This window comes from Idiotropiscis lumnitzeri, chromosome 6, assembly GCF_059441095.1.
Source record: "Idiotropiscis lumnitzeri isolate Australia: NSW breed Sydney's pygmy pipehorse chromosome 6, RoL_Ilum_1.0, whole genome shotgun sequence".
NCBI lineage: Eukaryota > Metazoa > Chordata > Actinopteri > Syngnathiformes > Syngnathidae > Idiotropiscis > Idiotropiscis lumnitzeri.
Window position 1 is genome coordinate 8,956,111 of NC_142396.1, and position 13,122 is coordinate 8,969,232.

At 41.6% G+C, this 13,122-nt stretch overlaps 1 protein-coding gene across 5 annotated transcripts; it reads left to right on the top strand.

Annotated features, from left to right (window-relative positions):
* The first annotated feature begins 3,622 nt into the window (after nucleotides 1-3,622).
* prmt2ip (PRMT2 interacting protein) lies at nucleotides 3,623-13,024 on the top strand. 5 transcript variants are annotated; one of them, XM_088299168.1, is made up of 4 exons: nucleotides 3,648-3,925; nucleotides 5,317-8,285; nucleotides 9,486-9,520; nucleotides 11,101-11,246. In XM_088299168.1, exons 2-4 carry the CDS (start codon nucleotides 5,399-5,401, stop codon nucleotides 11,104-11,106), a joined length of 2,928 nt encoding a protein of 975 aa, XP_088155294.1. In that variant the 5' UTR covers nucleotides 3,648-3,925; nucleotides 5,317-5,398; the 3' UTR covers nucleotides 11,107-11,246. The 5 variants fall into 5 exon arrangements, with proteins under 5 accessions (XP_088155290.1, XP_088155294.1, XP_088155289.1 ...); XM_088299164.1 differs by lacking the exon at nucleotides 9,486-9,520 and having other exon boundaries at nucleotides 3,623-3,738; nucleotides 11,101-13,024; XM_088299163.1 differs by lacking the exon at nucleotides 9,486-9,520 and having other exon boundaries at nucleotides 11,101-13,024.
* Nucleotides 13,025-13,122: the final 98 nt, after the last annotated feature.

Below are 13,122 nucleotides of genomic sequence, written 5' to 3' on the forward strand. Positions count from 1 at the left end.
ACCTGTGGATACAAGTTGTGGACATGCACTACTTTGGATCATTTTCAATGCAAACCAACTCAAATAATGTCCTCATGCCGTTTAATGATTGACTCTCATCGATGGAAATAAGGGTAATAGTTCAAAGTTTTTCAGGTGATTTCATCCTTTTAGGAGATATCTTTGTCCTCAGCTATGAAGCTGCAGGGCTCAATTGTTTAACAAAGAAATGTGTTGGAAGAAATGTTGCTTGTCACCGTCAGCTTTATGATGACTTGTGTTGCTTGGCCTCAAGCACGGTTGCCATCGTAACGGGAAGTGCCGAGCTACCCCGATGGGATCGGTTGAAGCCCACCGCCCCCTCGACAAGCATCGTTTCACCTTTGAGGCCGCAATGACTGACTGGGATGAGTCTCGACCAAACTGTGGCAGTCCTCTGGGGGAGCATGAATGAAAATCCAACTCACGGGTGAGAAGAGCTGGTATGATGCAAGCGCAGCCTTGAGTGAACTCATTCTGAGGGTAAATAAACATGAGTGGTAGAATTCATGATCACGGTTTGCGTGTCTGTGGCACAGTTCTGATGTTTTGGCTTTGAATCTTGGTTTTACTGTCTAATGATCAAGTGCGTGCGCTAATCTAACATCCAAGACTTCATCTCTCTTTTTTCTTTTTGTCACTAACGGTTCTAATGATATTGCACATATATACACTTAGATAGGATGTCTGCTCAGTTCTATGTGACATCGCCTTAAAAGAGGTTTGTAATAAAGCTTTGTGACATGCAAGTGCTGTAAAATATTTCATTGTTTCTTTGGTAACAATGTAAGTGACTTTTTTATTTAAAAAAATAAAACTAAATTCATTATCTCAAGAAAATACAATATAGTGCATTATGGACAGGACAAAATCTGTCTAATTGATATTTTAAAAATTTTAAATGCCAAATTTATTGAAAGAATGGTGATAAACCACCAAAAATGGGGTTGTCTGGCAAAAAGTATTTCCTGTGTTTAATAAATCTGTTTCAAGTTTCGAATTGGACGACTGAAACCAAATCACTTTGTTATCATTCATTTCGATGTATCTTAATCGCTCCAATATGATGTTTAGTGAACGTATACGGAGGCATGCCTGTGAATATTCACCTTCATCCAGGTCATTTCATTCTCAGGGCATTAAATCGATCTCAACTGTCCTGTCCTGTACATTTTAGAGTTTGTTATATTATTATTTTGTTTGTCTTTAAATCTTGAAATGGTCTGGCCAAACCTTAAATGTCGGAATGTAATCAGCCAAGGATGCGCAGAGTAGACAGTTGCTGATCATGAACCATAAGATCAACAGTCATAGTGCACAATGCCACAGGCTGTTACTTTTTTCAACGGGTGGAAAATGCCGCTTCACATTTCGCTTCTTTGGTGTTGCGATAGCACATTGTCAAGTGAAGCAAACTCACGTTAAAAATGACATTGTAAGAAATAAAGTCCTCCGCCCACTCTGTCTGGAAGTACTTTGCTTATATGGTCCCTTAATTATTTTTATACTATCTATTAAGTTTAGAGTTGTAAAAACAAATTGGAAGCCATTAATGGAACTTTCTAGCCTGATTAAAATTTGCAGCAATTGTATGTGTGGGTGCAGTTACGCATTGGACTGATGTGTGTATGATTGATTACCCTGTACTTCAAAATGACAAAATTTCATAACGATTGATGATGATGATGGTGACAGGCCTTTTTTTTTTTGTCTTTTTTTAAACTCATTTACTGACGTTTGTCAATAGTATAAAACTGGGAAGGCTTGTGAATTGGTTAATGCTATGGGATCAACCGACACTTGACCGGTCAATCATGTTCGGCATAGTGGGCACAATTTTCTTCGATGATGTTTCGCCTCTCATCTTCGTAGGGTTCATCCCGGCGGTCGCTAATGACGTTTGTTGACTCATAGAACCATAATTACATATGTATCTGGTGTTTGGCAAATGCAGTTAGAGCTGTTTCCGATTGTTGTGGGGAGGGGTGGAGTCTAAGGACTTGTACATCATAGCACATAGCTGTCCCTTGATGTCACGCAAATAGCCCCACCCTTGAAAGACATCAAATAAATGCTTTGAGATGATGCTGTGGCATCATTGCTTTGTCATTGTTTTGTTTTGCATGGATGGATAGACGGATGGACCCCGCCTTTGAACACAAGTCTCAAAGCACAGACAGTCTCCGTTGCTGTAGTACGATCTGCCACCATTTTCAACACATCTGTTGGCTGGTGAGTATGACAGGTCAAGTTATTAGATAAATATTGAATCTGAACTTCCCGACTAGTCATTAACGTGCAGTATTTGTTTAGTACAGTTCAGTTGTATTTAACTTTGAAGTTAACTACATTTGCATTCAATCTCTTAAAATGGTTTGATTTCAAATTATTGAGTAACACATTTTATTTCACTTCATTTGAGCCATTTGAGTATAGTTGGTGTGTGTATTTGAATGTCATTCCGGTGGAACTTGGGGAGCAAAGTATTTTTTGAAGACGAACACTGTGTACAAGGCAACATGATGTTGCTGCAAAGCCATTTGTGAATAGGATTAATGTAGTTAGGGATCTATGAAATATTCTTTTATACAAGCCAAACCTGAATTAGATAACTGCACCACCAGTCTATGCTGTTATATAGAGGGCTGAAAGTGCAAAAATTGAATAAATACACCATGAATAATTAAAATAGTCATTAATTAATTATTTCATTCATTATCTATAGAATAAAAGCTAAATAAATGTACCATTAAATATTTAAACATGTCACTGATTAAACAAATCTATATTAATTCTGTATTTACTTATTTTACTCACAACTTAATTGGTTGCGCTATTGATCAATTTAAGGCAAATACATTTCAGAATAATGGATTGATGCCAACAGTGTCTAGTGAAAATACTCCAATGCAGTGAGTGATGCTATTCACGTCTACATTGGTTTGAATACTCGAGCAAAACTACTTATACAAGCCTCGACTGGTGAAAGTCCTCCATCATCGTAGACGACATATTTTCAACCACTTCAGGTGAAAGCAATGGTTTAGACGAGAATTGAGTTCGTCAGCGTTTAGCCCCGCCCACTAACTTTGATGGGCGAGTTTGACAAAAAATGAATTCATGAAACACTGCATCGCGGGACCACGAAATATAATATACATGTATATATATTCACTTAATGACACATTGATTTATTTAATTACATGTTTAATAAATAAAAAAAATAATTAGACTTTTATTTCATTATTTAATGGTGAATTTATCTGATTTATTTAAATCCATACATAACGAATGAATGAAACAATGACAATTTTAATTAAACATTTCATGGTGTATTATTTAATTTTGGTACTTTCAGTCTTCTATATAGTTATATATAGTATAGGACTGACTATGAAAATTGGCATAATTGTGTGCTGTCATAATGTGTTTATATAGGATTAATGAATAAAAATGCCCACAGAGTCCATGAAGTTCTGTCTGAAGTCTATGAACTCTAAGAGTAAGGACAAGATGAAGAGTTTAAAAGCGTTTAAATCGATGATTAAGTAAAAGTTCCATTTGAGGGTCACGTGTTGAAAACAAAACTCCGCCTATTGATCACAGACCATCCTTCATGTTATCCCTCCTCCTCTTCCCTTTGTCTTCGTCCTCACTGCGTTCAGGCTCCCCACGAAAAAAAAACACGCGTGGACATCCGCAGGACGCGGGAAAGTTTTTGTAAGGCAAATCCCACCACAACCACCACCCTTGGACACGTTTTTATTTTATTATTTTTTTTCATCGCTTCCTCCACATGACATTTCGTGGAGTATTCCTCCGCTTGAGCCGCTGACACCGGACTATTTTGGATTTATTTCACATGGAGTCGTTTTTTGTCGAAAGTGCGGTGACATTTCAGCGCGAGGTAAAGAAACAGTCCATTGAAATGTAACTTTGTTATAACTAATTTCGCGAAGGATGACAGTCGACGAGGGAAAGAGAAAACCAATATTTAAACGGAATTGTAAATTACTAACGTTTTTGTCAACTGAATGCCTGTCATCTTGACGTTTTCTCTCTATACATTCAAAGAAATACTCGTGTTTTGCAAATGAATTGTTTCAAGTTGTCTTTCAAGTTGCCTGATTAAGGAAGGAGGACGAAAAAATATCTGCTAAAGAAACCGCATGCAACTATCAACGCCAACTTTATGATTAATTCCTCTCCATTTATTTGAGAGGTTTAACTGGTTTCCTGCCTTAACTGTGAAAAGTCACGTGACAGCGAAACGCTTCGTTCTTTGACGTGCGTACCAAATAAAGTGCATGTAGGTCCGTTTTTTTCGTTGTTTTATCACCGGAAACACGCACACTAGACCAGATACGTCTTGTTTTCATGAATTAATAGCAGGATGGCAAGATAATGCCTACTGATGCACCTGCAATGTTGCACTTGCACTATAAAGTTAGTTGTAATTGTGTTGCTTTAACCATCATACCACTTGAGTGCACCTTTGTGGCTCTGTTGTCAAAAAAATTAGAATTTTATGCTGTATTAAAACACTGATAGAATGTTAAAAAAAAAAAACACAACATTAGTAAAGCAATGTAGTTAAAGATTACAAAACACAAACCTTGAATTTTCACTTTCTAAATGTTTTATTCCTTAATATTGTGTTGTGCTGTCACAAATATTATACATGTAATTTTCAAATATTTGATACATTATCTTAAAAAAATAATTATTTGAAAGAGGACTAACAGCAATAAAGACTAACCATTGAAGTAATCAGAAAAGACTGAAAAGACAGGATGACTGAAACTATTGGAGCGAAAGTGGAAAAGGTCAGCGACACCACTGGTATGTGGTGACTAATTGTTTTTAACTTTCCATGTACACTCACTTTGCTGTCAGGTGGAAATATTAATTGGTATATGCCGAACAATGGACTGTTTTAGCATGTTGCGTGTGTGCGAGTGTGCGCGCGCGCGTGCGTGTGTGTGTGTGTGTGTGTGTATACTGTTCTTGTTCTCAATGATTAAATTAAGAGGCGCGTTTATGCATTCCTCAAATTTTTGCTTATTTGTCATGTTTGATGTACATGTGATAAGTCTCAGCAAGGCCTGCATAAGAACTTTGGTGCCAGATGATTTTGAATGATAAATCGCATTTTAAAGATCGGCATGGTAAATTAGGTGTTTGGAGAGTCTAAATTCACCAATGTGCTGTTAATGGTTGACCCTGAATGGGAAAATGCTAGAAAACTAATAACCGGTTATATTACATGTGCTTACACTTGGGTTCTTCTTCTCTTAGGTTTGGAGACACGTCATCAAAGCCTGATAAGAACATGAGCAAGCAGTGGAAGCAGACCCTCGTCGAGATGTTTTAATCCAAGATGCCTTTATTTGACGAAAACGTGGCATTTACTGGACTGTCAAAGTCATCAGGCATGTCTGGATTCATTGTAAAGCCGGTGTTCCAGTACGGCAGCGCCCATGTTTCCTACCACCCCCGGGGAAGGGATGCAGTAGAGTTAACAACTCCTTGGACTAACTCCAGCGCTTCTCAGCTGGACGCAAGAAGTCCAATACATCACGCATCTGGGACGCAAACTGGCTGCGACAATTCGTCACTATCTGACAATCCTGTTTTTTTAGCCATTCCAAAAGCTCTGTATCTACATAATCCTTGCTGCCATGACCTGTGCATGATGGGACATCGGTACAATATGGAGCGTGGCCATACGGCAACCACCGCTGATCGTGAGCAGGACTGGACTCAAGGGGAGGCTTATTACAACCAAAGATCACCCATCCAGCGAATGGCGCAAGACAAACAAGTTTTACACTTAGATCGCGGTGAGGAACAAGTCAAGAGAATGACTCCAGAAAGTTTAAACAGAGGAAGGTCGACTCGAATGGAGTCAAACTACAGTGGCTACCCCTCCATGGCCCCTCTCTCCATACTAACTTCTCTAAGCGAGCAAAGCCGACATTTACAGCCTTCCCCCAGAGGCTATGCAGGCCTTCACCCCTCCCATGCAACATATGAGCATATGACCTCAGAGCTTTATCAAGAATGTTCTTCCATGTCCAAATATGGCCATCCAACAAAGCACCCAATGTTTTACTACCCGCAGGCCAACGTGGAGGTAGAAAACAGCAGAACACATTGTCGGGATGTTAGTGGTGAACAGAGAGAGGACATTGCCGTTAGTCGAAAAAGCACCATCCCAACCCCTCAAGAGCATTATGCATTCCCTCAAACGCTTCATGGCGACATTCCGTTGTTTTTGCATAGTGCTGAGACACAACCAAAATACTCCTTTGTGCAAGGCTATCCATGTTATGCACATCCTGGTTTTCATGTAAGTCAAATAAGAAATGTAGAGATGCAGCATGTGCCACCTGGGCTGCCGTCACATAGAATCAGTGTTCCTCCATCAGACCAATGTTTGTCCACAGCAGCCGGCCATCAAAAGAGCAACACCAACCAGCACGTCCCGTTAGACGCTTCCCATTGCTTGCTGCGGATGGACCCCATCAGTCCGACACGACCGGTCGGCCAATCTGTTTTGCCTTCCCACTTTCAAATAAGTAGGCTGTATCCTCCCATCACCAGTCGACTTGATCATCAGATGGATCAACCCGTCCTTTCGCCTTCTGGCTTGACCCAAGACAGACCGCTGCCCTATTCTTCTTACTTAGCTCAGGTTACGTGCGCCAAACATCCCAAAGACCTGCCAGTTTCCCCAAGGACGCAGCTTCCCCAGTCCCCCAAACAAACGTTGGATTGCCTCTGTGCACCTTTAATCAACAGGCCTAAGTTTGAAACAGTCATCGCAACAGGTAAAAAGCAACACAGAGTTGCATGCAGCCACGCTCACTTTGTTCCCAAAGACAGTCTGAAGAGACGCTCCCCGATACTTTTAAAAATAAAAGCAGAGCCACCTGATTTATGTGAAACTAGCTTGATTGAAAAGCGACAAAAGTTGGAAATAGAAGGGGCCCACAAACCAAATCAAGAGGAGTCCCTTCAAATGCCTGTTATTGACTCTGTGTTTAGCCTGGCATATGACAAAGAACACCTAAGACCTCTTGGAGTGTTCTTCTCAGACAAAGAGCCTCAGACAGGCACGCAGTTGTCTGAACACTTTATAGTCAAACCCACAGCACCCCTTAAAAAAACAAAACCTGATCCGGTTAGACCACCTGCTTATATCTGTCCAGAGAGGTCTGAAGTCCAAATGATTGAACCCGCAAAGATCAAAGTTGAAAAGATAAATCAATCAGACGCATGTGACGCTAGAGAAAATTCTCCAGGTCATGTTGGTCGCAACGCAATGCATGATCAAAGCAAACTGCAATCGGAAGATGCAACGTCCTTAGACGCCAAATCCTTGCTTGTCACTCAGATATATGAAAATGAGAAACTTGATTGTAAATCTAAATCACTGGAAGTCAATGATTGTTCCCAGAGCCCCAAACTGCCCAGCTGCGCTTCTCTGACTAATGCAAGGACATCAGAGGAGCAGTTAAACAACACCGAGCCGTTACCAGTCAATCCGCTCAAACCATTTAAACCCAAATTAGATATTAAAACTATCCCACCTGAGTGCCTAAAGCTTAGCTCCACCTACAATATCCGTCTCCCCGAAATGAAGCGCTATCGTCCCGCTGCGCAACAAGAAACACCTGCGCAAAGTCAGACTGAAATATCCCCAAGGAAACCCAAAGCGCATGCTTCTGTTCGAAAACATTTCTTAGAGCTGCATCGCAACCTCTGCAAGCTGGTGTCCAAATGCGTGTCTGCCACCTCAGAGCAGGAACTCAGAACCTGGCGGTCTCAGCTGCAACTGGTAGAAACTTCGTCCACCAAAATCCAGAAAGTCTCCTGCTTGTTGGGAATTCAAAATAGGGACAAGTGGCTCAATAAGGAGATCAGTGTTGCTCTTCAGGAAGTGCTGGGCAGGTTCAGGGAGTACATCACACATAAGCGCTGCCCTTTTCCACACGTTCTGAGAACGGGGGCGGTGTTCCTCCCTATGCTGGTGGTGAAAGAAATCCTTTTTCCCGTGGTGCCTGGCACCTTCATCGACCAAGTGCTGCAAGAACACAAGGTGGAACTGCGGCCAACGACGCTCTCTGAGGAGAAAGTACTCACCCAGCTCCACAAACCCTGCTCGGCGCGCCTCAGGAGGCTGATGTCGCTAAAACACCTGCCCAACGTCTACCCCGACGTGCTCAACCTCTTGTATTACTCCGATGTCTGCAAGCACCTGGGTGAGTGCACTTAATGTATTTGGATCCTAACAGGTAGCGCTTTGTTGTAGGTGTCAAAAGGCGTCTGAGGCTGGTTTTACATTGCATGGTTCACGTAAGGGGAATCTTTTTCTTTTTTGTCAGTTGTCAAGGCAGTGTGAAGAGTGTAAACAGCGACAATTGTTTAACCACAAATCAAGCCACTTAAAAATGTTGCCGTGTCGACTTTTATGTCCAAGTCACCTTTGCGACTGGAACCATTCCAGTGGAAAGTGAGAGAATTCCTTGCTGATTAGATACGGTAACCACAAATCACTGCTTCCGGATTTGTGGTCTCACTATTTTGTCGGATTTTGGGGAGCTAATTCAACTATTGACGACTAGATGGCTGCACAATTTACTTTGAGATGGTGGAAATTTGAAAGAAAGAAAAACAGGAAGACAGCACAGACTGGTTTTTAAAATTTACTGAATGCCATCCTCTAATCCTGTTTTTTAAGACTATGGAACGTGTCTTTTTGTCAACTTCGGTTTGGATCGATGTTTGTGTTTGGATTCCATGCTTGTTTAAAAACTTCAGTGAAAGTGCCATGAATGCTATAAAAACATTCCTAGGGAGTATTTTAACCTCAAGGAGTTTACCGATTGCGGGGATGGTTTGGGAACATAACCTCGCCTTAGAGGGAGGTGTTTATGTCGCAAGCATGAAATAACATTGAAATAAAATCAAGATAGTCATTCCAGGTCAATGAAACACAATGGAACATTTAACTGCTTAATTATTTATTTCAATGTTGTGTCTGCCTGATGTTGACGCTTGTGTAGTAGTTAATGAATGCGTGCATATGATATGGTTCACAGTGTAAGTTTAGCCTGTGTGAATCCACCGTGACAAAATAAAGTAGTATCAAAGATGTTGCGTGATTTAGACTTGTGTTTAAGAAAATGGAAAAGCTTTGAATCTCAAAAGGTGGACCGGGTTCCTGTTGGTCGATTGGATGTCGCTTTTGTGTATCGTTGGACCACACTGAAAAGAACTTTTTGTAACATCTTTCCAGACTCCTCTTTCAGGAAAAGAATGTGTTCTTTGTTGGACGCGCTACTAACTTTCATTTGGTTCCGCTTATTTAAACTGTCGTTCGTTATCTAAGCACTGACAAATTTCTGCTCCACTGCCAGAAGCCTTTAATATTCCAAATAAAATGCATTTACTTTTTCCAGACTCAACGTCACCAGAGGTCCAAAAGACTTCACAGGTATATGTGCTTAATTTTTATGTTGTCAGTTAATCCCACTACACGTTCCTTCTTTTTCTGTTGCAAGCAGGGAAGCTCATTTGAAGGTGCACATGAAACATATTTGAAAGAAAATATGTACTACAACAAAATTTTGAATTTTGTGATTTGAGCGCAAATGTTGGAGTCTCTGTTGCTGAAACGCACGTGTGTAGTGGGGTGCTGTTTTTGCCAACAGCTTCTGACAATATCCAGGCGCTCTCCTTAGTGTGTATGTTTCCTGTTCTTTGTGGCCATCTGCTTCTTCCGTGACAATCGCGGCCTTGTTTTTGAGCTTTCTCAAATTTGATTATTGGTATGCGTGAACCTTGCTTGTTAGTCAGTCCGATGGATTATGCAAAAACGACGTTACTGATTCCAACGAAACGTTGCTGAAAACTTTGGTTGGCGCATGTGCAGACGAAGACTCCATTACATTTTTGGTATAAATCGCCATAGGACTGCAGGTTGTCGAACTCATTTTCATCCCCCTGGCCCTGAATGCAAATGGTAGAATTCTGTCAGTCTCTTCTCCATTAAACCAAGCACGTAGCATGCTAACATACAGATAACTCTTCATTTCGACAGCGCAAAAATTATCAAATGATAATTAATGACGGGTGAATATGACTAATGAACTCTTTTTTCCTTGCCAATGACCGGGTTCCACCAATCCTGTGCTGGTTTCTGCCAATAGTGCCCTCCATTTTGCTATGTGATCAAAGTGTTGCACTTAATTGGCAGAATCATGCACTTCTCTGAATACAGAAACTAAGCTTTGAACACATCACTCTCTGTTCTCCCATCTCGTAGCAGGCTGCTAATCAGAGCTGTGTACTTTTTAACCCACCCTTCGTCCTCTATCCTTAATTCTTGCTGCTTTTGGGTGAGAGCTGGGGTGCACCCTGGTCTGGTTGTCAGCCATCTTGGCTTTTTAAACATGAACTAAAATGTGGTCATCTAGTCCGCCGAACGAACCAAAATCGAAAGCCAGCGATTGAGCCAGAAAATTCAATTGACCTGAAAACTACATTTAAACCCCAGTTCTTCAACACGATCCGCAAATAGCTTCTCAAAGGCAAAATGTGGTGGAACCATCCAATTTTGTTGCATTAACACTTACTCTGGCTCATTTGTTAAAATTGTGTACCCTGAGGTTTTCGACATCGTTTACCAGCTGCTCTATTTCTGAGCACAAGATATTCTTTCTCTGAAGTTTGTGTTTTGGGAAAATCAACTCTTTGAAGTCAAATCAGACTGAAAACAACAAAAGCTTAAATGCGTCACCCGGATCTGATGCGGCCATCGTTAAATTGAATGTGGGAAATCACTTGTTTGTTTTGCTTCTTTGTGCTAAATCTGAGAATTGTCCAAATCTGGATGACCTCCTTTTAGTTCTTAATATGCAACATTGTATTTCACTCTTGAATCACTTTGACTGAACCAGAGGTCTCTCATGTGGACCAATGTTTTGCCCTGACTAACACTAACGTTCCCCCCCATATGACTATTGTTTTTTTTCTTTTCCCCACTCTAACCTCTTGTATGTTGCTATGTTTCAGGAGTAGACAGGGAGACTTGGGAATGCTCAAATAGCAGCAGCAGCAGCTCTTCGCCAGCAGAGGACACCAAAGCCAAATCCCACAAGGCGAGCATAACAAAGACAAAAAGCCGGGTGAAGAGCAGTTCGAGGCGCCTGTTTCTGGACAACAGCATGTCTGATGATAATGAAGAAAATAACTCACAAAAGCACACTGAAAAAGAATCGGGCCAAAAAAACTGTAATGAAGATGCTTCACCCACAGACAATTCCTGGACTCACCCGTTAACTTCAGACGACTTTCCCGGCAGCAATGTGGAACCAGAGGAATCTTCCAGTTTCCCGGATGAGTTCCTGCTGGCGTCTCACAACAGTGCGGGAAAGATCATCAAGCTGAAAAAGACTGAGGCAGAGAGCAAACGCGTGACCTTCAAGTGGCAACGGACGGGACGTTCAGGGAGAAACCTTCGTCCCCTCTGCAGCTCCCGAAAGCAGAAGACGAGCTCGCGTTTGAAAATCAAGTACTGCCCCTACCTGTCGGCCTGCCACAGCGCCGAGCGCAGGCGGCGCTGGGTCCTACGCTCGGCCGCGCGACGCGCCCGCGGGTCCTTGAGGCTCGCTTACCCAGACCTGGTGGGCAAGAGGATCCGACATCTCTACGAGGAGGACGACAAGTCCGAGGTGTGGTACCAAGGGGAGGTGGTGCAGGTCCACGAGGCTCACAGCGACCCCCTGAAGACCATCTTTGAGGTGCGCTACGACAGCGAGCCCGAGTGGAAGTACTACCTAGAGCTGCTCATTGACTACAATAAAGGATGGCTCACCATTGAAGACAAATAATGGCACCAGGGGACACACCACCATCAGAAACAAAAATAAAGAGACTCACGCTTTGACAGAATCAATGGGCCTGATTTAGTCAAGCAGTGTGCATGCCAAAAACATTGAAATTGACATTGAAATCAGATTAAAAATATGTTTAGGGACACGCAATAAAAATGTGTTGAAAATGGCTTGCACTTTTTGACAATACAATTTTTATTTTATTTTTTGGGTTGATCCTGAAGTGAGCCAAAGTGATTATAAGGTTTCCGAGAACCTGTCCCAAAAATTCCTCAACATGGTCTAGTCAAGCAATGCAGTTTTGGAGCTTTTTGAGTGAGTCGTCAAATGACCACAATTTGGCGGACGTTATTTGATGTTTTAGTAAATCAGGCCCTCTATAACAGGTTACATTTCAGTGTGTGGCTGCTGTGCTTTGTCAAGTTTTTCAATGTAGTTACATTGATCAGAATAATGCTCAATGTTAAGCGTGTTTTGTGTCTTTTAGGGATTTACTTTCTGTGCCTTCTCTGGATACTCACCCTCAAATGAACCTTTTTTTTTTTTTACTGATTAACTGTATGGCTGGTCTACTCATGCTGTCTTCATGTTCTGGCCATTTTGCCATTTTATGTGTTATGCATGTTGGTTGAAATCCTGAATTCGGGGCAAAAACCGTTTGTGTGAAGCCATCTGCAGGTTCACAACGTAAAGTTGGCTTTGTCCTCCGGCTTGGCTAGCAGGTGACTTTTCAGGTTTGAGACTTAGCATAGCATTTGGTTAGTCAATTTAGCACAGCTCATTTTTTTGCTGCTGCCAATCTCAGCCAAACCACGTCCTACACTGTCCCCTCCAGGCAACGCCCACTTTGAGCGCCATTTGTAAATATTTGTGAGGTGTGGAGCGAGAGTCTGGTAGTGAGGTGAGCCACATACCAAGCAGTAAAAATTTTTTTTCCTTAATGAGCTTCCATTGCCTATTAAACTGTCCCTGTGTAGGGAATATGCCACAAATTTAGCAAACTGTTAGTCTTTGTAATTGTAAGAGATGCTGGTATTTTTTATTTGTATTACATACTGTGTCCTAGATCCCAGTTTTTGTCTTGAATAAAGTTTTGTACTGTTTACTGCAAGTTTTTTTTTTGCTCGTACAACCTTCACAACGAAGGCTGCACGATCAGCATGCCTAACTGCAGTTGTCATGGCTGAGTTTATTGTAGTTA

Coding starts and splice junctions, on each gene's coding strand:
- prmt2ip (XM_088299164.1), top strand. CDS start 5,399: ATGCCTTTATTTGACGAAAACGTGGCATTTACTGGACTGTCAAAGTCA. Junction 8,286..11,100: donor CGATGTCTGCAAGCACCTGG/GTGAGTGCACTT, acceptor GCTATGTTTCAG/GAGTAGACAGGGAGACTTGG.